This window comes from Cucurbita maxima, unplaced genomic scaffold (assembly GCF_002738345.1).
Source record: "Cucurbita maxima cultivar Rimu unplaced genomic scaffold, Cmax_1.0 Cma_Scf00048, whole genome shotgun sequence".
Classification (NCBI taxonomy): domain Eukaryota; kingdom Viridiplantae; phylum Streptophyta; class Magnoliopsida; order Cucurbitales; family Cucurbitaceae; genus Cucurbita; species Cucurbita maxima.
The window spans coordinates 895,697-916,618 of NW_019272064.1; the positions used below are offsets into that span (position 1 = coordinate 895,697).

Genomic DNA, 20,922 nt, shown 5'->3' on the forward strand with positions numbered 1-20,922 from the left:
CACCGCTAGTAGATGTTGTTCACTTTGTTCTGTTACGTATTGTCGTTAGCCTCACGGTTTTAAAACGTGCCCACTTAAGAAAGATTTCCACACCCTTATAAGAAAGACTCCGTTCCCCTCCACCTGATGTGAGATCTCACAATCCACCTCCTTGAAGGCCATCGTCCTTGCTGATACACCGTCTAATGTCTGGCTATGATACTATTTGTAATGGTCCAAGTTCACTACTAGTAAATATTGTCCACTTTAGCTCGTTACGTATCGCCGTCAGCCTCAAAATTTTAAAACGCGTCGGCTAGTAATCGGTTTTCACACTTTGTAAAGGATGTTTCGTTCTCCTCTCTAATTATGTGGGATCTTACCGAACATAATAAAAATGATTATAACAATTTCAAAATCACTCTCAATAGTTGGGTTGGCTGATATGAATACATCCAAGTCAATGTCATGTGCGAAGTCTTGGTCAGTTTAGTCATCCAGCTAAGGAATTTTCTCTTGGGCTGCTTTTGGATAATCAATCAACCCATTTTTTCTCAATTTCTCCATAAATTTCCACTTCCATGCTTATAAATAGCAACAATTCTCATCCCATTTTCCCACACTAATATCTCATCATTTTCCTACTCATAACCCAAAATGGCTCTTATCAACCTCTCCCTTTCTCTCCTTTGTGTCTTGAGTACTTCTATCATGTTCCCCTCTATGGCTCAAGATAGGAGTACTTCTATCTTGTGATGATGGTCATGAGACCAAGCTTATGGCAAATGCATCCATGTTGTTTTTCTTTCTTAGCCCTTAGGTTGATCACAACAAATACTTTATTTTCTTTGTTTTATTTAAATTCTTGTTATTTATTTTTCGCCTAATTGTTTTTCACAATGAAGCCTAATTGTTTTTCACAATTAACGTGTAAGTTCATGGCTCACTATCACACTTTGATGGTAGCAGACTTGCAATTGTGCGGCACTCACTTCTCATCAACAAGTGAGTTAAGCCTATTCGTTCTCGCATTGCCTATGGCCAGCCGACGTATGCTTGAGCCTCTAGCCCCGATTCAAGAAGAAAGTTTTAGAAAACAGGGGCAGAGAGATTACGAACGCAAGATTTGAGGAATTAAAATTGGTATTATATGGGAATGTAAGAAAAAGACAACAATAACGGTTTACTGCACTATCGGGTAGGGAGAAGTTGACAATTATTATATCTTTTAAATGATTTTTTCCGTTCATTGCAATTAAGTTGTGCATGTAGTGGCGACCTTGATTTGAACAGGAAATTATGGTCGTTACAAATGGTATCAGAGTGGTACCTCTCCCATAAGATGTGGTTCAGGGACGATCAAGTCAAAAGCTAGTAGGCATGTGACATCTAAGTATATGAGGGGAACATAAATGAACAAACATCACATCCGAAAGAGAGCAATCATAAGGATAGAATAACTAAAAAAATGCTTAAAAGAATTGGAAGCTATGTCTATACCAACAATGTGTACTTTTCTTTTTGGTGGCTCAATCATAGGAATTCCAAATTGAAGCATGCTTTACTTCAAGCAATTCTAAGAAAGTGAGGATAAAGTATGCTAGAAGTATTGATATGTGGAGATAGTTTTCACTTTTAGGAGTAAGCAATGTAACCATGTCGGAGGGGATGTAGAGGAATGTCGGGGCACACAAGTATCAAATCTAGATTATGAATCTTGGGTATGGGTTGCTACATAAACGTTCACAAAGAAGTAACATGTGGTTAGAGTATTTAAAGAAATACTCTCGTAACTACCTAGGGAAAGGAGCCTGTAAAATATCATGGTCGTACATAGATATCATAATGTATGTGATGCATGTGACATACAAAAAGCATGAGGTTCCATACCTTTAAATCATAGTATATACTTATGATGCAAGTCATACTTCCAGGTTCATATGCGACATAATTGCATGAGGAAATTATGTAATAATACAAGAAAGGAATGGAATGAGGAAATTGAGAAATAATATTGAAAGAATAAAGGTTAATGAAGAAGGTCTGATGATGAACTAATAGGGGTCCTCACCGACAACGTTACCAGCAGGACTATAATTGCATCCAATCAAAGTCCAATTGTTACGGCACTTAACAGTGGCACAACCCACAAGAAAAGTGGCATTCCACACCAATTGGACGTAATGGCGGCACTCACCACCCACGCATTTGTTGGTTTTATGGTCGTAGAACTTCTCCTCAGCCGCCCATGCCGCCACCGCACCTTCCGCTGTCAAATCCCCATTTGAGGTGGCCAGGTTCTCCCCATAAGGAGAGTCTGTGGAGTGCACCATCTCACAGGTTTCCACCTTGGTTTGGAGATAGGCTTTAGCATGTTCTTCAAGTTCTTCGTCCCAAAACATCGGACGCTCCCCTTTCTTCTCTCGAACTGCATTGTGTGCCTTAACGAAGTCCTCCCCAGGTTCTTGACCTACCACCACCAGGCTTAGGCTTAATGCAACCAAGCACAGCATCGCCGCGAGTGTCATTTTCGACATCCTATTTTTATTTAAGGCTCGATGATGCAGCAACAAAAAAAAAAAAAAACAAGAAGAAGAATGTGAGGATGGATGATGGGTGGTGAAGGCTTTTTGTTTTTTATTTATAGGGACAACCAATGCCTTTCACTCGAGGCTTGGCGTCATATGCGCCATGGATTCTAACATTCAACTTCCTAATTTAGTTCCTAATTTGGTTTTTTTTGGTGTTTTTCTATTCTTAGTTCAACTCAATCAAAAATTCAAAAAACTTGTCCACACCAACCATTTTGAAATAATGAAAATAATAAAAGAAATTGAAATAATGAAAATAACCTAGAGTAAAAATGCCCTATACAAACCTATATGCTACTAAATGAAAAGGCAAGCTAACCTATACTAACCTATATTAAATGAAAATGTGATTATGAATCCACCAATCGGTCCGCACACCTCCTGGGCCCTTTCTACTTGGGTGAGCATTCTCTAGTAGCGGGTGAACACACAGTAATGCATGAGGTCCCAACATTTTTCCATTTTCATTATCATGTACTATAACCCTTTTAGCATTTTTCTTCGTATCATTCTTGTGTGAGCATTCTCTAGTAGAACGTTGAAAATTTGTTGGAGCATTCTTGTGTGAGAATTGATCGTGAAGATCCACACTTATCTTGGCATGAATAACACCTTCAACTATATTTTCATTATTTCAATTTCTTTATTACTTTATGTTATTTTCATTATTTCAAAATGTTTGGTGTGGACAAGTTTTTTGAATTTTTGATTGAGTTGAACTAAGAATAGAAATNAAGAAGAGAGGAACTAAATTAGGAAGTTGACTGTTAGAATCCATGGCGCATATGACGCCAAGCCTCGAGTGAAAGGCATTGTAAATTAGGAAGTTGACTGTTAGAATCCATGGCGCATATGACGCCAAGCCTCGAGTGAAAGGCATTGGTTGTCCCTATAAATAAAAAACAAAAAGCCTTCACCACCCATCATCCATCCTCACATTCTTCTTCTTGTTTTTTTTTTAAATAAAAAACAAAAAGCCTTCACCACCCATCATCCATCCTCACATTCTTCTTCTTGTTTTTTTTTTTTTTTGTTGCTGCATCATCGAGCCTTAAATAAAAATAGGATGTCGAAAATGACACTCGCGGCGATGCTGTGCTTGGTTGCATTAAGCCTAAGCCTGGTGGTGGTAGGTCAAGAACCTGGGGAGGACTTCGTTAAGGCACACAATGCAGTTCGAGAGAAGAAAGGGGAGCGTCCGATGTTTTGGGACGAAGAACTTGAAGAACATGCTAAAGCCTATCTCCAAACCAAGGTGGAAACTTGTGAGATGGTGCATTCCACAGACTCTCCTTATGGGGAGAACCTGGCCACCTCAAATGGGGATTTGACGGCGGAAGGTGCAGTGGCGGCATGGGCGGCTGAGGAGAAGTTCTACGACCATAAAACCAACAAATGCGTGGGTGGTGAGTGCCGCCATTACGTCCAATTGGTGTGGAATGCCACTTTTCTTGTGGGTTGTGCCACTGTTAAGTGCCGTAACAATTGGACTTTGATTGGATGCAATTATAGTCCTGCTGGTAACGTTGTCGGCGAGGACCCCTATTAGTTCATCATCATACCTTCTTCATTAACCTTTATTCTTTCAATATTATTATTCATTGTACTCATCTCATTGGTTTAAAGTCCTCAAATGCTTAAAATGAAATATCATTATATTTTGCAATCATTTTTGTAAGGTTGTAATCAAATTTAACAAACCCACGTGAGAGATTAAAATGACTAAGTTGTGACCACCAATTTAAGTAAATTGTAAAATAATATATAATAATAAGTTAAATTGTACATCTAATTACAATAAAGACACCACGATTAAAGACAAAATGAAATACAAAGATTAAAAATGTATGGTTGATCTAACACTTTGGAACGACCCTCTACGTGACCGTGCAACTCTTGAACGCTTCCTTACCGTTATAAAAATACTTAGTAATCAACTTTTGGTAGACTCTTATTATATCCTTAGTTCTCTAAGATTGTAGAATCTTATCATATTCTTACCGTATCTTTAACCTAGTAGGTATGCAAAGGCTATTCTCTTAGATCGGGGAAGTTCAAGTCTAGACTTACTACTATTTAAGCATTTGAGTCCATAGGCTATTCTCTTAGATAATTTGAGGAGACTTTAAAGCTCAGAGCAAATCTTACCCTAGGGGTTAGTAAATCAAATCTTACTCTAGGGGTCCGTAATGGTACCTTAGGAGTCTGTACAGGTTTTCCAACCTTTCTTGGGTTAAGGCATTGCTTGGTATCTTAGGTTGAGGCACTGCCTTGTAATCACATAATCGAATAGTTTGATGTTTACTAGCTTGAACATCATCCATGAGAAATTAACTTCTCTGTAAACATCGACTCCTCTGTAAACATCCAACTAAGTCGACTTCTCTGTAAACATCCAACTAAGTCTGGGCGACTTCTCTGTAAACATCCAACTAAGTCTGGTTGGGCGACTTCCCTATAAACATCCAACTAAATCTGGATGATATCTACATAATGATATGATATGTACATAATGCTAGCAGGATTGTGTTAAAGGATAATGAAAATGGAAAAGTTTTGGGACCTCATGCATTTGGGGGGATACCCCTATCCCATCACGAGGGTATGGACGCGTACATCCAATGGTAGGACAACGATCGTTATGCTTTGCATAGCGCTGTAGTGACGGTTACTAGTTCTAGCGGGTGTTCGACCTAAGGCGCTCCCAGAGTATGCCCACCGGAGAAGGAAGGTGGCCCAGCGATGTGCGAACTAGCTGGTGAGCCCATACTCGCACGTATGGGCTGTGTGTAGAGTATATGGTACTCGTCCAAAATTACCCATTAGAATAGCACCGTAGGAAAAACGAAATGAAAGATAGGTCCCAACATCTCATTGCATGTGATTGTTGCATTTAACCCTAATAGTGGGGTCACTTACTAAGTATTTCTTTAAATACTAAGTCATGTGCTATTACATTTTTTAGGTTAAGGCAAGGTATTCTTGTACGGCTGACGACGACATCGCAACTCGAGACCATGACACATGCATAGGATAGTAGTATTTATTTTCTTAGACTTAGGCTAGAATAAGATGTTTTTAACTTAAACGCTTATTTATTTTATTTAGTCTTTTGTTGTATCGTTTTTAAGATGTTGTTTTGAAACAAGTAAGACTATGGTTGTGTTTTAAGTTAAAGGTTATGTTTTATGAAATTTAAATGAAGTCTTCTGCATTTAATGATTATGGTACATATACGGTAGCGACCTTAAATTAAGTAGAAAATTTCAAGTCATTACACGCACACACGAAGAAAAAGAAATAATAGTAACTTGGTCCAGAGCATCTACCATTATACCCACAATGATTGGACATACTATTGAGGAAGTAGAGGACTGAAACTGAGAATGTGGACCCTAGGGTGCATTTTAGACGAACAAAGAAAGAGAGAGGCGGAGATGGAGTGAGGTCTACACCTTGTAGACTCGTTTGCTATTGAGCAAATGAGCACGAGTAAGAATATCTCGAGCATATTTTAACCAACTAATAAAGAAACCATCAGGAGTGGGTGAAGAGCCACAATGATAGATCCAAAGACAAACATTATATTCACAGCACCACCATTGTCAGGAGCGGTGGCTAGCGACAGAGCAGTTGGTGGAGTCGGTGGAGAAGTAGTCAGCGCCATAGCAGGTGGTGAAGTTCCAATGGACGGAGAGGGAGCCACGCCTTCTAGAACAAGGGACGAAGACGATGTTGATGTCGAAAGAGTCGCCACAGTGGGCGAAGGAGTCGATTTGGTTGGTAAATTTGTCAGTGCAGTGCCCGAATTTCGAAAGTAAATCTTTGTAGAAGGTCGATGAGCTTGTCGAGATTCCGTATATTTTCGATGAGAATGCTGATGAGGATCCTGAGGTTAGGGTTTCTGAGAAGGATGAAGGGCCGATTGGGAAGAAAATGAAAGAGCCTATGTTGGCTATGGGAGACCGATTGTGTTGGAGAAGGTAAGGTTGTGTTTATAGAGTGTGTCGAAGGGTGGGCCTGCGAAGGATGATTTGGAGGCAAAAAAAAAGATGGAAGCCATTGTGACTGCCCCTGCGGCATCAAAGCCAGCAGTTGTGGTGGAGAAGATGAGAAGATGATTCATAAGCCATGGAGAAGAAAAGATCGAGGTTGTTAAACCAAAGAGGTTCCGATACTAAAAATATTTGCAAAAACCACCACACGGGCTGAAATGATTAGGTGAAAATCTCTATTTATAATCACAAGTAAATTACAAAGGGAATAGAAAGAGCAATAAATGTATACAATATATCTGCCTATAATAAAATATCAAATATGATATATATAGTAAACTATAATTCGTGACTAAATATTCTTGTCACTCTCGCTATTAGAGGGTTTCAAATCTAGAAGACGGGGAAAACATGATGGAGTTGAAGATAGAAGAAATGTGAATGTAAATGGGTCGTTCTTGGAGATGGATGGGTTTAGGTTGTTGCAATTAAATGGAAGCAAGTAGTCATACAATTGCTTCATAGGTGGATGCAATACGCAGTTTTATCGTTCATTTTACATTTTTTAGATTATGGCTAACCACTCTACGTTGTATGTATCCAAATGTACCCATATTTAAAGCTACCACCTTTAAGAACTACCATCTAATTATCATAGGTTGAATTAAACCTATATACACATATTGATGACAATGTTTTTATAGTGTTCAACCTTGGATCCCCAAAACTGGTTTCATAAGTCTTTCAACACAATGTAGCCATACTATTATTGGAACACCATCCTAGATTTTTTACTCACTTAAAGTCGCTACCCGTCATCATATTCTATGTTCTTATGCGGAATTAAAACTAAACTTTATCTTAAAATATAACATAATATTAAAAACTCTGCGAATGAACATCTTCACAATTAACTTCTAAACATAAGAGAAAATATACTATCAACGAACTAGGTAAGATAGACAAAAAAATATACTACCAAAGAATTTCTAAAAATATGAAAAAAAAAAATCTTAGCTGATACACTTATATAAATATATTCAACAACTAATTAGATAGACAAGTTCGAGAGTATGTCAATCACAGCTGACTTGACTTTTAGAAAATTAAATTGTTGTCTTCCCAATGCTCTAGTGAAAAGATCTATCAATTGCATTTTAGTCAAAACATAACATGGTTTGATGATTCCACCTTATAACTTTTCCTGAACTTATGACAATCTATTTCAATGTGTTTCGTACTTTTGTGAAAAATTGGATTGGCTGCTAAATGCAATGTTGCTTGATTATCATAATAGAACAATGCTAGTTCGGACAGTGGAACATTCATGTCTTGAATAATGTATCTCAGCCAAGTTAATTATAAACAAGTATTTGTCATAGCTCGATACTCGACTTCTGCAGATGATCTGGACACATTGCTTGACTTTTTTAGACTTCCAAGAAATAATTGAATCTTACAGGAAGATGTAGAACCCAAAAATAGACCGCCTGGGAGTTCGACAACCACCCATACGTTTGTAATCTCAAATTTTTTTTAGATGGTAGTAGAAGTTCTTGACCAGTACCTTTGATGTATCTCAGAACTCAAAGAGTAGTCATCCTATGTGGTTTTCTTGGTTCATGCATAAATTGACTAAGCATACTAACTTAATACACTATTTTAGACCTAGTAACAGTTAAATATATTAATCTGTCAATCATCGTCTGTATTTACTTATATCATTCAACTTCTCCTTCTATTAAAGAAAGTTTCAAATTTTTCTCCATAAGAAATTTTTCTAGACGTGCTCCTATAAGACCTGTGTCTTGTAGAATGCCTAAAGCATACTTCCTTTGAGACAAAAAAGTTCATTTTCTAGCTTGAGAAAATTCAATGCCTAGGAAATATTTCAAACTTTCTAAATATTTGATAATGAATTTCTTGAGTAAACAAGTCCAAAGTTCTTGAATTTCTTTGAGATCATTGAATGTCAATAGAATATCATCAACATAGATAAGAAGTGTAGTGAAAGAAGTACCTATACTAAATAAAAAGTAATATGCTTTTGACTGAGTGTAGCCTGCATTTTGTATAGTGGTAGAAAATATGGAGAACCAATTGCGAGAAGCCTGTTTTAACGCATAAAAAAATTTATGTAGCTAACATACGGTGTTTTTCCTTTGTCGGCGAATACCTAGTGGTAAGGACATGTTTACTTCCTCGTCTAGGTAACCATGGAGAAAGTCATTTTGAATATCCAACTGACGATTGAACGATTTTTTTCGAGCAGTGGTAATAGTTGGTAAGCAACGAAGTGTAGTAGTTTTGTTTATGAGAAAATGTCTCTTCATAATCAATACCTTCAACCTGAGTGTATCCCTTTGCTACCAACCGAGCTTTATAACATTCAACAAAACCATTCATAGCTTTATAACCAGGTGGTAGAGGAACGAGAGACCAAGTATGACTACGTTCCAAAACTGCAATTTCGGCATTCATAGTATGCTGCCATAATGGGTCGCCCATTGCCTCATGATAGGTTTAGTTTTCGTTTACGCTATAATAAAAGCTAGAAAAACACATTGAGTAAAGAAAAAAAAAAAGGAATGAAAGGTAATGATGAAGGGGATACTGGTGTCAGTGCTGGAACTTGAATTAGAGGTTAAATGATTGGTTGCATAAGGCATCTCATAATCATTATGCCATGTTGGAGGCTGTTTGGTACGAGTAGAATGTCGAAGTGGAACAGATGTATCAGGTGGGATAAGATTAGAATTAATGGGTGAATCGGAGAAGGAAAAAAAGGTGGAGGAGATAACGAAATAGAAGAAAAATAGATGTTTGAGTAGGATGAATCATGGAGTGGAAAAATGGGGGTTGAAGGAGCCAATATCAAAGTTCGTGAAGCTAATGAAAAAAGAAAATCAACTTCACAAAACGTGACATCGCGGCTGATAAAGATTTTATGAGATTGTATGTCATACAACTTATAATCTTTGTGACCACTAGGATATCATATGAAAACACAAGAAATTGCCTGAGGTTCAAATTTTTTGTTAGGATCTACTACAATTACATAACATTTATAGCCAAAAACTATAAGATGATGAAAGGTAAGTGGTCGTTTGTAGAGTACTTCAAAGGGTGTCTTGTTAGATAATAATGTTGATGGTGGTCTATTTATAAGATGAACAACCGTTAATATGCACTCTCCCCTAAATTTGAGTGGAACCTGTGACTGAAAGAGAAGAGATCTAGCTACATTTATAAGTTTTCTGATGGACATCAGGTATAAATTAAATGAAGATACCTGGTGTTAAAGGTAGGTGGTCGTTTGTAGAGTGCTTCAAAGGGTATCTTGTTAGATAATAATGGTAATGGTGGTTTATTTATAAGATAAACAGCCGTTAAAATGCACTCTCCCCTAAAATTGAGTGAAACCTATGACTGAAAGAGAAGAGATCTAGCTACATTTAGAATATGATGATGCATACGTTCTACGACTCCATTTTTTTGTGGAGTATATACATGAGTGCGTTGAAATTAAATCACAAGAAGTAGAAAATGGTTGCAAACATAGGAACTCAATCTCATTGTCTGATCGTACTATTTTGATAGTAATGTGAAATTGGGTTTGAACGAATTTAACAAAGTTCATTAACAAATGATGTACTTCTGATTTATGTTATATAAGAAAAACCCAAGTACATCGAGTAAAATCATCAATAATAGTGAAAAAAAACCCAAACTAGAATGGGTAGAAATTTTATAAGGTCACCAAACATCACAATGTAACAATAAAATGCAGAATGTGAAGTTATTGAGCTTTGGAAGAGACAACCTAGTTTGTTTCGCTAACTAGCAAATACTACCGTTATGAGAAAAAATAGCATTATTAAGATATAATTGATCATATAAAAATTTAAAACGAGAAAATGAAGAGTGACATATGTGTAAATGCCACAAATCAGATGACAGAGATACTTGATGAACTGAAGATTTGATTGGAGATGAAGAAATATGAAATAGACCTCCAAATTGTTTACCCGAGGCAATCATCTTCCTCCTATCCAAGTCCTGTGTAACACAAGAATCAGGATAGAAGGTGACATAACAGTTCAAGTCATTGATAAGTTTGTTGTTGGACATTAGGTATAAATTAAATGAAGATACACATAAAACATTGTTTAATTTAAGGTCATGATTAAAGAAAACATTGTCATTACGTGACACATGTATTGTCTCTTCATTAGGCAAATTATTTGTAGAAATGATTGCAGCGTTTGATTCAATCATAATAGAAGCTTTGGATATCATATGATCCGTAGCTTCACTATTGAGAATCTATAAATTAGAACTAGTAGAGTTAATTGAAAATGAAAATACTGGAAACAAACCTACAACATTGATGTAATTGTCAGAATTACTGGAAGAATGATGATGAGTGTAGATAAGGCTTGTGCTATCTGTTGTAATTGCTTAGAATAAATTTTTTTAATGGAATTAGGTGAGCATTCTTTTTTATTCCACTAAGAAGCATCAACCATATTTACAAATGATAGATATCCACGATTGTTGCGTTAATTGACTTGTATTGCCTTTCCAAAGCTATTTTTTTGTCGACATCGATCTCTATATGTCCCCTTTGATCACAAAATATAAAGTGAAACTTAAGAATTCGACATTCATCAATTGTATGACCAGTTCTATTGTAATGCTCACATGATTTGTCCTTGATGAATTTTGAATATGTTGTCTTCTTCTACACTGCTGCTACAATTGAGAAATTTCCAGTAGGTTCAGAAGTTACTTTACGTTGCATCTCTTCTTGTACAAGTAATGAATAGACTTGTCTCACATTAGGTCATGAAGTCATCATCAATATATTAGATCACACCCTTACTTAAGACTCATTGAGCCCCATGAGTAGTTGCATCAACTTGTTTTCTTCCCATTGATCAACATGTATTTGACGTAGATTACAGGTAAATGGTGTGTGGTGCGCTTCTAATTTATCTCAGAGTGCTTTAAGCTTGGTGAAATATGTTGATAGTGTCACGATTCCTTGGGACATCATTGCTATCGACTTTTGTATCAGAAAATTTTCTGGAGCATTCTTGTGTGAGAATTGATCGTGAAGATCAGTCCACATTTGATGAACTATCTTGACATGATATCCTGGCATGAATAATACCTTCAACGATATCTGCTTCAATTGAATGAGTTAACCAATATAACATCATAATGTTGCACTAATTCTATTTGACTGAGTCTATAGCAAATTTTTTTGAAATTGCAAATTTTCTTTTCAGCAATAAGAGTTGCATAACTGATTTACTCCTGAATTGGTAAGGACATCAACTTCCAATGGTGAGATCGAAATGAGATCGAAAAGTGGTACGTTTAAATAGGATACAGGCTACCAACTCACTCATAAAAAATAAGAAAAAATATACTACTATATAAAATCCTTGATATTTAAGAACATCAAGAGAAACATAAGTGAGATCGAAGTGAGATCGAAATGAGAACCAAAAGTGGTACGGTTAAATAGGATGCAGAAAATATACCCCATATAAAATCCTAACCGATTACAGCTATATAAAATATAGTTCACAACTATTAGAAATATATTCCACAAATATTTTTTATCTTAAAAGTCTAACCTAAGTCTAAGAATTAAAATGTTATGTCAAGTCTCTAATTGCACAATGAGGCTATACAAGGATTTTCCCGGTCTCTAAATGCACAATAAGGCTATATAAGGATTTTGTGTCGGGCCTGCTCACTCAGCTAAGTAATTATATGACACGGTAGTATGAATTTTGTTCTCTCCGGTTCAACTAGGACCATAGGTCCTGAATTTCAGATCGATTAAAGGAAGTTTTCAAATCATTGACTCAAACCTCAAACCTATTGTCGAACTCCACTTCGGAACAGGCCGATCTGATCTATCACAATAAAGTGATAGATGGAACTGCCATTAAATGACTTATTAGCATATTATAGATTACTTGGAATCGCATACACATCACACATACATCACACATCCCTTTACTTGAAATAGGAGTAGCAAGGCTTGAATTTTTAGAAATACTTTGTTTTGTAAAAAATACATGCAACTCATGCTCTAGACTCCTAAGTAACGTTACTGCACTCAAGGGTAAGATTCAAATCGACCCTTGACCCGACTATTGAGGTTAGAAAATGCAAACACATGCAATTCATGCTCTAGACTCCTAGGATACCGTTATTGAGTGCAAAGATTCAAATCAAATTGGGAAATGCAAACACATGCAACTCATGCTCTAGACTCCTAGGACACCATTACTGCACTCGAGAGTAAGATTCAAATTAGAGATCTGCTCAGAGAATTGAAGTTTCCTTAAATGCTTACTATAGTAGAGTCTAGGCTTGAACTTCCTAAATCTAAGAGAATAGCCTATGGACTCAAATGCTTAAATAGTAGTAAGTCTAGACTAACTTCCCCAATCTAAGAGAATAGCCTTTGCATACCTACTAGGTTAAAGATACGATAAGAATATGATAAAAGTCTACAATCTTAAAGAAATAAGGATATAATAAGAGTCTACCAAAAGCTGATTACCAAGTATTTTTATAACGTAAGGAAGCGTTCAAGAGTTGCACGATCAAGTAGAGGGTCGTTCCAAGTGTTCTATACATTTCTCTCACGTGGGTTTGTTAACAACCTTACAAAAATGATTGCAAAATATAATGAAATTTCATTTTAAGCATTTGAGGGATTTCAAACCAATGAGATGAGTACAATGAATAATAATATTGAAAGAATAAAGGTTAATGAAGAAGGTACGATGATGAACTAATAGGGGTCCTCGCCGACAACATTACCAGCAGGACTATAATTGCATCCAACCAAAGTCCAATTGTTACGGCACTTAACAGTGGCACAACCCACAAGAAAAGTGGCATTCCACACCAATTGGACGTAATGGCGGCACTCACCACCCACGCATTTGTTGGTTTTATGGTCGTAGAACTTCTCCTCAGCCGCCCAAGCCGCCACCGCACCTTCCGCTGTCAAATCCCCATTTGAGGTGGCCAGGTTCTCCCCATAAGGAGAGTCTGTGGAGTGCACCATCTCACAGGTTTCCACCTTGGTTTGGAGATAGGCTTTAGCATGTTCTTCAAGTTCTTCGTCCCAAAACATCGGACGCTCCCCTTTCTTCTCTCGAACTGCATTGTGTGCCTTAACGAAGTCCTCCCCAGGTTCTTGACCTACCACCACCAGGCTTAGGCTTAATGCAACCAAGCACAGCATCGCCGCGAGTGTCATTTTCGACATCCTATTTTTATTTAAGGCTCGATGATGCAGCAACAAAAAAAAAAAAAAAACAAGAAGAAGAATGTGAGGATGGATGATGGGTGGTGAAGGCTTTTTGTTTTTTATTTATAGGGACAACCAATGCCTTTCACTCGAGGCTTGGCGTCATATGCGCCATGGATTCTAACATTCAACTTCCTAATTTAGTTCCTAATTTGGTTTTTTTTGGTGTTTTTCTATTCTTAGTTCAACTCAATCAAAAATTCAAAAAACTTGTCCACACCAACCATTTTGAAATAATGAAAATAATAAAAGAAATTGAAATAATGAAAATAACCTAGAGTAAAAATGCCCTATACAAACCTATATGCTACTAAATGAAAAGGCAAGCTAACCTATACTAACCTATATTAAATGAAAATGTGATTATGAATCCACCAATCGGTCCGCACACCTCCTGGGCCCTTTCTACTTGGGTGAGCATTCTCTAGTAGCGGGTGAACACACAGTAATGCATGAGGTCCCAACATTTTTCCATTTTCATTATCATGTACTATAACCCTTTTAGCATTTTTCTTCGTATCATTCTTGTGTGAGCATTCTCTAGTAGAACGTTGAAAATTTGTTGGAGCATTCTTGTGTGAGAATTGATCGTGAAGATCCACACTTATCTTGGCATGAATAACACCTTCAACTATATTTTCATTATTTCAATTTCTTTATTACTTTATGTTATTTTCATTATTTGAAAATCTTTGGTGTGAACAAGTTTTTTGAATTTTTGATTGAGTTGAACTAAGAATAGAAATAAAGAAGAGAGGAACTAAATTAGGAAGTTGACTGTTAGAATCCATGGCGCATATGACGCCAAGCCTCGAGTGAAAGGCATTGGTTGTCCCTATAAATAAAAAACAAAAAGCCTTCACCACCCATCATCCATCCTCACATTCTTCTTCTTGTTTTTTTTTTTTTTGTTGCTGCATCATCGAGCCTTAAATAAAAATAGGATGTCGAAAATGACACTCGCGGCGATGCTGTGCTTGGTTGCATTAAGCCTAAGCCTGGTGGTGGTAGGTCAAGAACCTGGGGAGGACTTCGTTAAGGCACACAATGCAGTTCGAGAGAAGAAAGGGGAGCGTCCGATGTTTTGGGACGAAGAACTTGAAGAACATGCTAAAGCCTATCTCCAAACCAAGGTGGAAACCTGTGAGATGGTGCACTCCACAGACTCTCCTTATGGGGAGAACCTGGCCACCTCAAATGGGGATTTGACAGCGGAAGGTGCGGTGGCGGCTTGGGCGGCTGAGGAGAAGTTCTACGACCATAAAACCAACAAATGCGTGGGTGGTGAGTGCCGCCATTACGTCCAATTGGTGTGGAATGCCACTTTTCTTGTGGGTTGTGCCACTGTTAAGTGCCGTAACAATTGGACTTTGGTTGGATGCAATTATAGTCCTGCTGGTAATGTTGTCGGCGAGGACCCCTATTAGTTCATCATCGTACCTTCTTCATTAACCTTTATTCTTTCAATATTATTTCTCAATTTCCTCATTCCATTCCTTTCTTGTATTATTACAACCATTCTTTGTTTCAATTTGTGTACTTCATTTCAATTCCAGTGCTGGGTGAACGGTGTTATTCGATTTTCAATGGTGTGCCTTTACTTTAATATGAACTTTGTTTAATCGGTTGCTTTTATGAAAACCAAATCATGTCCAATCCAATTCCAGTGCTGGGTGAACCGTGTTATTCGATTTTCAATGGTGTGCCTTTACTTTAATATGAACTTTGTTTAATCGGTTGCTTTTATGAAAACCAAATCATGTCCAATCCAATTCCAGTGCTGGGTGAACCGTGTTATTCGATTTTCAATGGTGTGCCTTTACTTTAATATGAACTTTGTTTAATCGGTTGCTTTTATGAAAACCAAATCATGTCCAATCCAATTCCAGTGCTGGGTGAACCGTGTTATTCGATTTTCAATGGTGTGCCTTTACTTTAATATGCATTTTCGTATACAAGTTAGCTATCTATTTACTCACTAATTCTAACGTATTATTGCATTCTCTTAAGTTTTGGTCGTTAGTATTAAGATAAATGAAAATTACATTTATTTTTGTGTTTGAAGTTTAAAATCCTTTTTATTTGGTTGGTTCTTCCTTAATTTTGTTGAAATTTCTTTCTTCCTTCCCAACAAAAGTCCTTGGTTGGTTCACTCTGAAGAGAATCTTTTCTATGATCAAACTTGATCATGTCGTGCATGACCATGCTTGATAAGATCCAATAGAATAGGTGATATATTTGACATAATTCAGATTATGTTTTATCTTATTTAATAGTTTGAAAATGCATTCATTTCCTTTGCATTGACTCGATTTATGATACTATTGAAGTGAAATAAGGGATCTAAAGAACATATGCTAGATTCTATTAGTAACAATTATTGATTTGGTCTTTGTAAGAACTAAATTCCGTGCACACAAGGAATCTAAAGAACATAGTCTAAACTCTTAGTAACAAGTATTGAATTCTTTCCCAAGGGAGGATTAAGAATCTAAACCTCCAAAAACATGAAAAAAAAAAAAAAAAAGGCGGACCCCTCACCCGAGAATGAATGGGTAATTTGATACCCAATGGGTATGTTTTCAAAATGGTCGGCTTATAGATTTAACTTCAAGGCCACTCTCACAATCCACCCCTACCCCTTTAGAACCATGGCTTGATATCATTTATAACAACCTAAACCGCTTATAAGAAATGTTTCGTTTCTCTCTCCAACCAATATTGACTCAAATAATTGACAAGCACCCAAATAATTGGCAAGCTTCAACATCCAGCGTTGCCATTGGTTCACATGGCTACAAAGCCATATAACTGACATAGCCTACAAAGATCATTGCGGCTGCCAATGCAAAGCCATGGTTCTTAATAGCACCTCTCGTGGGCATTGCACATGTGAGTGAGCATCGCTTTCATAATCTTTTCCTTTATTTTATCTCCAAAGTTATAAGAACATGCATGCCAATATCTAAGCTTTCTTTTAGATTTATGGGCTTTCTATAAACTATATACCCATATTTTATTAATAATTCATATAAGTCAAAAATTAAAGTGGGGTGATCCAAAACTTTATTGTTTAACAACAAAAAAAAAATATATGTGTTCGTGAATTGAATTGAGTCGGGTTGAGACATTTTTTAAATCTGTCACAATTATTCGAGTGGTTCAATTTTCAATCCAAACAACTCTCATTAAATATTGAACCCAACCCAAATCAACACAACTATGCTTTTTTTGGATTGGATTGGGTAAGTGTAACAACTCAAACCTATTACTAGCACATATTGTCCAATTTGGCCCATTACGTATCGTCATCAGAGTGAGTCACCGGATGTTGTCATTCATTAGTCGGAGTAGGGCTAGACCCTCTCATAGTAGACGCGTTTTAAAAACCGTGAGTATGATGGGGATACGTAATGAGCCAAAGCAGTCAATATCTGCTAACGATAGGTTTAAACTGTTATAAATGGTATCAGAGCCAGACACTAGACGGTGTGCCGATAGATCTCATATGGTTGAAGAAGGGAATAAAACATTTCTTATAAGGGTGTAGAAACCTCTTCCAAGTAGACGCATTTTAAAATCGTGAAACTCATAACAGGTTAAAGCGGACAATATCTGTCTACGGACTTAATGTTATAGTCACGTGGTGCATATCATTTATTTAAATTTTTATTTTTAATAAAAGTAGAATATTAGTTTGTTGGATGACAACAATTATATATTTAATAAAGTTCAAGCCATTATTATCACGTCTATATCTCTATTAATTTCTCCGACAGTATTTGGTTGCTTCATTATATTCTGGTTGTGACAATTAAATACAAGTTGAGATGTCAAGCGTTCTAGATTTCTTTTTTCCTTTGATAAAAAAATTTCTACATTTTCTTTTTAATTTCCATTTTAGTTTGAGTCAGCTATATAACCAAAATTTAGATTAGGATTCGATACGTGATGGTCTTACCTAGTCCTCGTTTTTTAAGAGTAAAGACTATCCCCAATTTAGATCAGGACATCCTATACGACATGGTCATGTTACTCCCTGTTTCGTATCTGATGACCCTAACATCAAGATTTCATTCTTGAACAAAAATCCATTTATTTATTTATTTCATCTATTCCATGACCGGAACAGGAGGGGATACACGTTACACCACGATTTTGAATCAGAAGAGAGATTTCAAGAAATGGCAGATCTATTCACTCTATCAATAACCAAGCCGGATCGGGTGTATCATAAGGGATTTGCCTTTTCTATTGATTCCTACGGATTGGATCAAAAACAATTCTTGAATGAGGTATTCAACTCTAGGGATGAATCGAAAAAGAAATATTTATTGGTTCTACTTCCTATTTTTTATGAAGAGAATGAATCTTTTTATCGAAGGATCAGAAAAAAATGGGTCCGGACCTCCCCCGGGAATGATTTGGAAGATCCAAAACAAAAAATAGTGGTATTTGCTAGCAACAACATAATGGAGGCAGTCAATCAATATAGATCCGATCGCAACTTCGAATATGGAATTCAAAGGGATCAAATAGGAAATGATACTCTAAATCATAGAACTATAATGAAATATACGATCTACCAACATTTATCAGACATGGTCATGTTACTCCCTGTTTCGTATCTGATGACCCTAACATCCTCTGTGGCACGCTCACAATACCAACTCCTAATTTCTTAAGAGTAAAGACTATCCCCATAGACCAAGATGACTCCTTCCGGCATGTTTTATCCTCACTCGCATACATCCCAAGAAAATTCATAAGAGGTTACTCACAACATAGAATTGCTACAAGTAAAGCATGTTTAACCTGAAGTTCCTATGATTGAGCTACCGAAAAGAAAGATGTATTTGATTGGTATAAATAGTAGCTTTCAATTCTTCGAACTTTTCTTAGTCATTCTATCCTCAAGGATCGCTCTCATTTAGATGCCCCTCGTTTACTAAGTAATTTTTTTTATAGTTATACCAATTTTACTCTCGTCGGTATATTTACAACTTATCCTACAGTATATCAATACTCATTTGAAATTCACTTGAAATTACACGAGTACCGATATATTACCGATACAGTAATGATATACTTAAAATGTAATTCATATTAGTATTGGCATACTATTGAAACAACGACATTATACTTTGTATGCATTTTGAACAAGTATTGTTGAATTGTTCATACAATAATGCTTCACTTGAAATTGCATTTTCAAATGAGTGCTCGTATACTATTTATACACTAATTTCATACTTGAAATCAATTTTGAATGAGTATTGATACACTATTCGTACATCATTAAGTATAAACTACTCATTATACATATATATATATATATATATTGTAAAATACATGCATTATCAATAAGAACATCATATAATTCTTTCTTATAGATCCCCAAGGTTCAGTAAGGATATTGGCCTACATAGTTTCCAGGAGGATAATAGCTGCAGATCACAAAAACCCAATTGTTCTCACATTTCACTCTAGCACACCCTATGTTCTTAGTGTCCCTCCACACTATTTGTGTATAATGACCGCACTCGTCCCCGACGCATCGATTCAAATGGTGGTTGTAGAACTTTTTCTCGGTCGCCCAAAACTTCACTGCTTCCACGGCGGTCATCTCGCCGTACCCCTCGGCAAGGTTTTCGCCATAAGGTCCATTAGAGTGCTCCATCTTGCAGGTTTCGATCTTACTATAGGCGTAATTCTGAGCATAGGCGGCGAGATTATTGTCCCAAGAGACTGGTCCGACCCCGACTGCCGCTCGGATGTCGTTGTGGGTGTCGACGAAGTCTTCTGGGGAGTTTTGGGCGTTGGAGATGGGAGCTAGGAGGAACCCTACTAAGCATATGGTAGAGAGAATTGTGTGGGAAGCCATTTTCAAAAGGTCTTGGTGGAGGGGATTTGGGGTCCGGTAGAGGGCATTTATAGAGAGGGATTTAGTGGTTTTAAAGAGAAGGTAATATTTTATTGTTTATTGCATCTTTTTCATTCAAATAATGGGACATTATGTCGATATGGGTCATGCATGTGTTCATCTGACCTACTTTTGTTGATAAATTTGCCACCTTATTTGGTAGGAAATTATTGCTTCTCATCAATGGCTAAAGTCTCTCTAATTAATATCAGTTTCCTAACTATTTAGTTTTATATTTTGTAATATTTACACCAATTTATGGGTCTCAAAACTAATGTGTATCAGAGACTCATCAATTGGAAGTAGGAACTAGTAAAGCTTCATTCAATCCGATATGAATTGTGAAAATGGCAAGAAAAAAATAGGCAAAATCACCTCCAAACAAAGTGACTCATGAGTTTTAGGGTTGTTCTCTTACCAAATTCGTTCCCAAATCAACTCGATCAGCTAAAATTCTTGAATCTACGTTTTTGTTGTTTGGATTGGTGAAACGAACGGTGAAAACAAATGGAGTTTTGTCAAGAAAGTCGTATATCTCTTAGAAGAGCTAGAGGTCAGCGATTGAAGATAAGTTATTTGGCTTTTGCTCGATGATGGCAACTAACATCTCATTGGCTAGATCGATGGTTAAAGTTTCCTAAAGTCTTTTTTTTTTTTTTTTTTTTTCAACGGGTAAAAAATTGTGTAATTATATTCGAGTTTCCTAACAAAGGTTATAAAATATTTTAGTTATAAGTATTTAAATATTCAACAAATTTCAATACTCGATCATTAATAGGGATGATTTTTCCAATGCTATAAGAAATCATCGGACAACAATGACACAATATTTTATTTTATTTACAATAACATATGGGCCATACATCTCTTAAGTTCACATGCATTTTTTTTTTTTTTTGTTAAAAAAAAATGTTCACGTGCATTTATAAAAGGATGTTATTGAAGAAATAACACTATGTTCAAGCTCAATACTAGTAGATATTATCCGTTTTAGTTCATTACTTATCGTTATTAGCCTCGTAATTATAAAATATGTCTACTAACAAGAGGTTTTCACACTCATATAAGGAATGTTTTGTTCTCTTC

The 20,922-nt window shown here is 36.4% G+C and overlaps 5 protein-coding genes across 5 annotated transcripts; 2 read left to right on the top strand and 3 right to left on the bottom strand.

Annotated features, from left to right (window-relative positions):
* Positions 1-1,932: 1,932 nt before the first annotated feature.
* LOC111471057 (basic form of pathogenesis-related protein 1-like) lies at positions 1,933-2,582 on the bottom strand. Its single transcript, XM_023116743.1, has one exon. It carries the CDS (start codon positions 2,514-2,516, stop codon positions 2,034-2,036), a length of 483 nt encoding a protein of 160 aa, XP_022972511.1. The 5' UTR covers positions 2,517-2,582; the 3' UTR covers positions 1,933-2,033.
* Positions 2,583-3,590: 1,008 nt separating this feature from the next.
* On the top strand, positions 3,591-15,500 carry LOC111471055 (basic form of pathogenesis-related protein 1-like). Its single transcript, XM_023116741.1, has 2 exons — positions 3,591-4,126; positions 15,359-15,500. The coding sequence occupies exon 1, from the start codon at positions 3,637-3,639 to the stop codon at positions 4,117-4,119; it is 483 nt and encodes a 160-aa protein (XP_022972509.1). The 5' UTR covers positions 3,591-3,636; the 3' UTR covers positions 4,120-4,126; positions 15,359-15,500.
* LOC111471056 (basic form of pathogenesis-related protein 1-like) lies at positions 13,343-13,926 on the bottom strand. Its single transcript, XM_023116742.1, has one exon. The coding sequence runs from the start codon at positions 13,869-13,871 to the stop codon at positions 13,389-13,391; it is 483 nt and encodes a 160-aa protein (XP_022972510.1). The 5' UTR covers positions 13,872-13,926; the 3' UTR covers positions 13,343-13,388.
* LOC111471054 (basic form of pathogenesis-related protein 1-like) lies at positions 14,819-15,497 on the top strand. Its single transcript, XM_023116740.1, has one exon. The coding sequence runs from the start codon at positions 14,858-14,860 to the stop codon at positions 15,338-15,340; it is 483 nt and encodes a 160-aa protein (XP_022972508.1). The 5' UTR covers positions 14,819-14,857; the 3' UTR covers positions 15,341-15,497.
* A 3,752-nt stretch (positions 15,501-19,252) lies between the features above and the next one.
* LOC111470990 (basic form of pathogenesis-related protein 1-like) lies at positions 19,253-19,854 on the bottom strand. The gene has a single exon (XM_023116659.1). It carries the CDS (start codon positions 19,795-19,797, stop codon positions 19,318-19,320), a length of 480 nt encoding a protein of 159 aa, XP_022972427.1. The 5' UTR covers positions 19,798-19,854; the 3' UTR covers positions 19,253-19,317.
* Positions 19,855-20,922: the final 1,068 nt, after the last annotated feature.

Bases quoted from the DNA above. Each gene is read 5' to 3' on its own strand.
- LOC111471055 (XM_023116741.1), top strand. From the start codon at position 3,637: ATGTCGAAAATGACACTCGCGGCGATGCTGTGCTTGGTTGCATTAAGC.
- LOC111471057 (XM_023116743.1), bottom strand. From the start codon at position 2,516: ATGTCGAAAATGACACTCGCGGCGATGCTGTGCTTGGTTGCATTAAGC.
- LOC111471056 (XM_023116742.1), bottom strand. From the start codon at position 13,871: ATGTCGAAAATGACACTCGCGGCGATGCTGTGCTTGGTTGCATTAAGC.
- LOC111471054 (XM_023116740.1), top strand. From the start codon at position 14,858: ATGTCGAAAATGACACTCGCGGCGATGCTGTGCTTGGTTGCATTAAGC.
- LOC111470990 (XM_023116659.1), bottom strand. From the start codon at position 19,797: ATGGCTTCCCACACAATTCTCTCTACCATATGCTTAGTAGGGTTCCTC.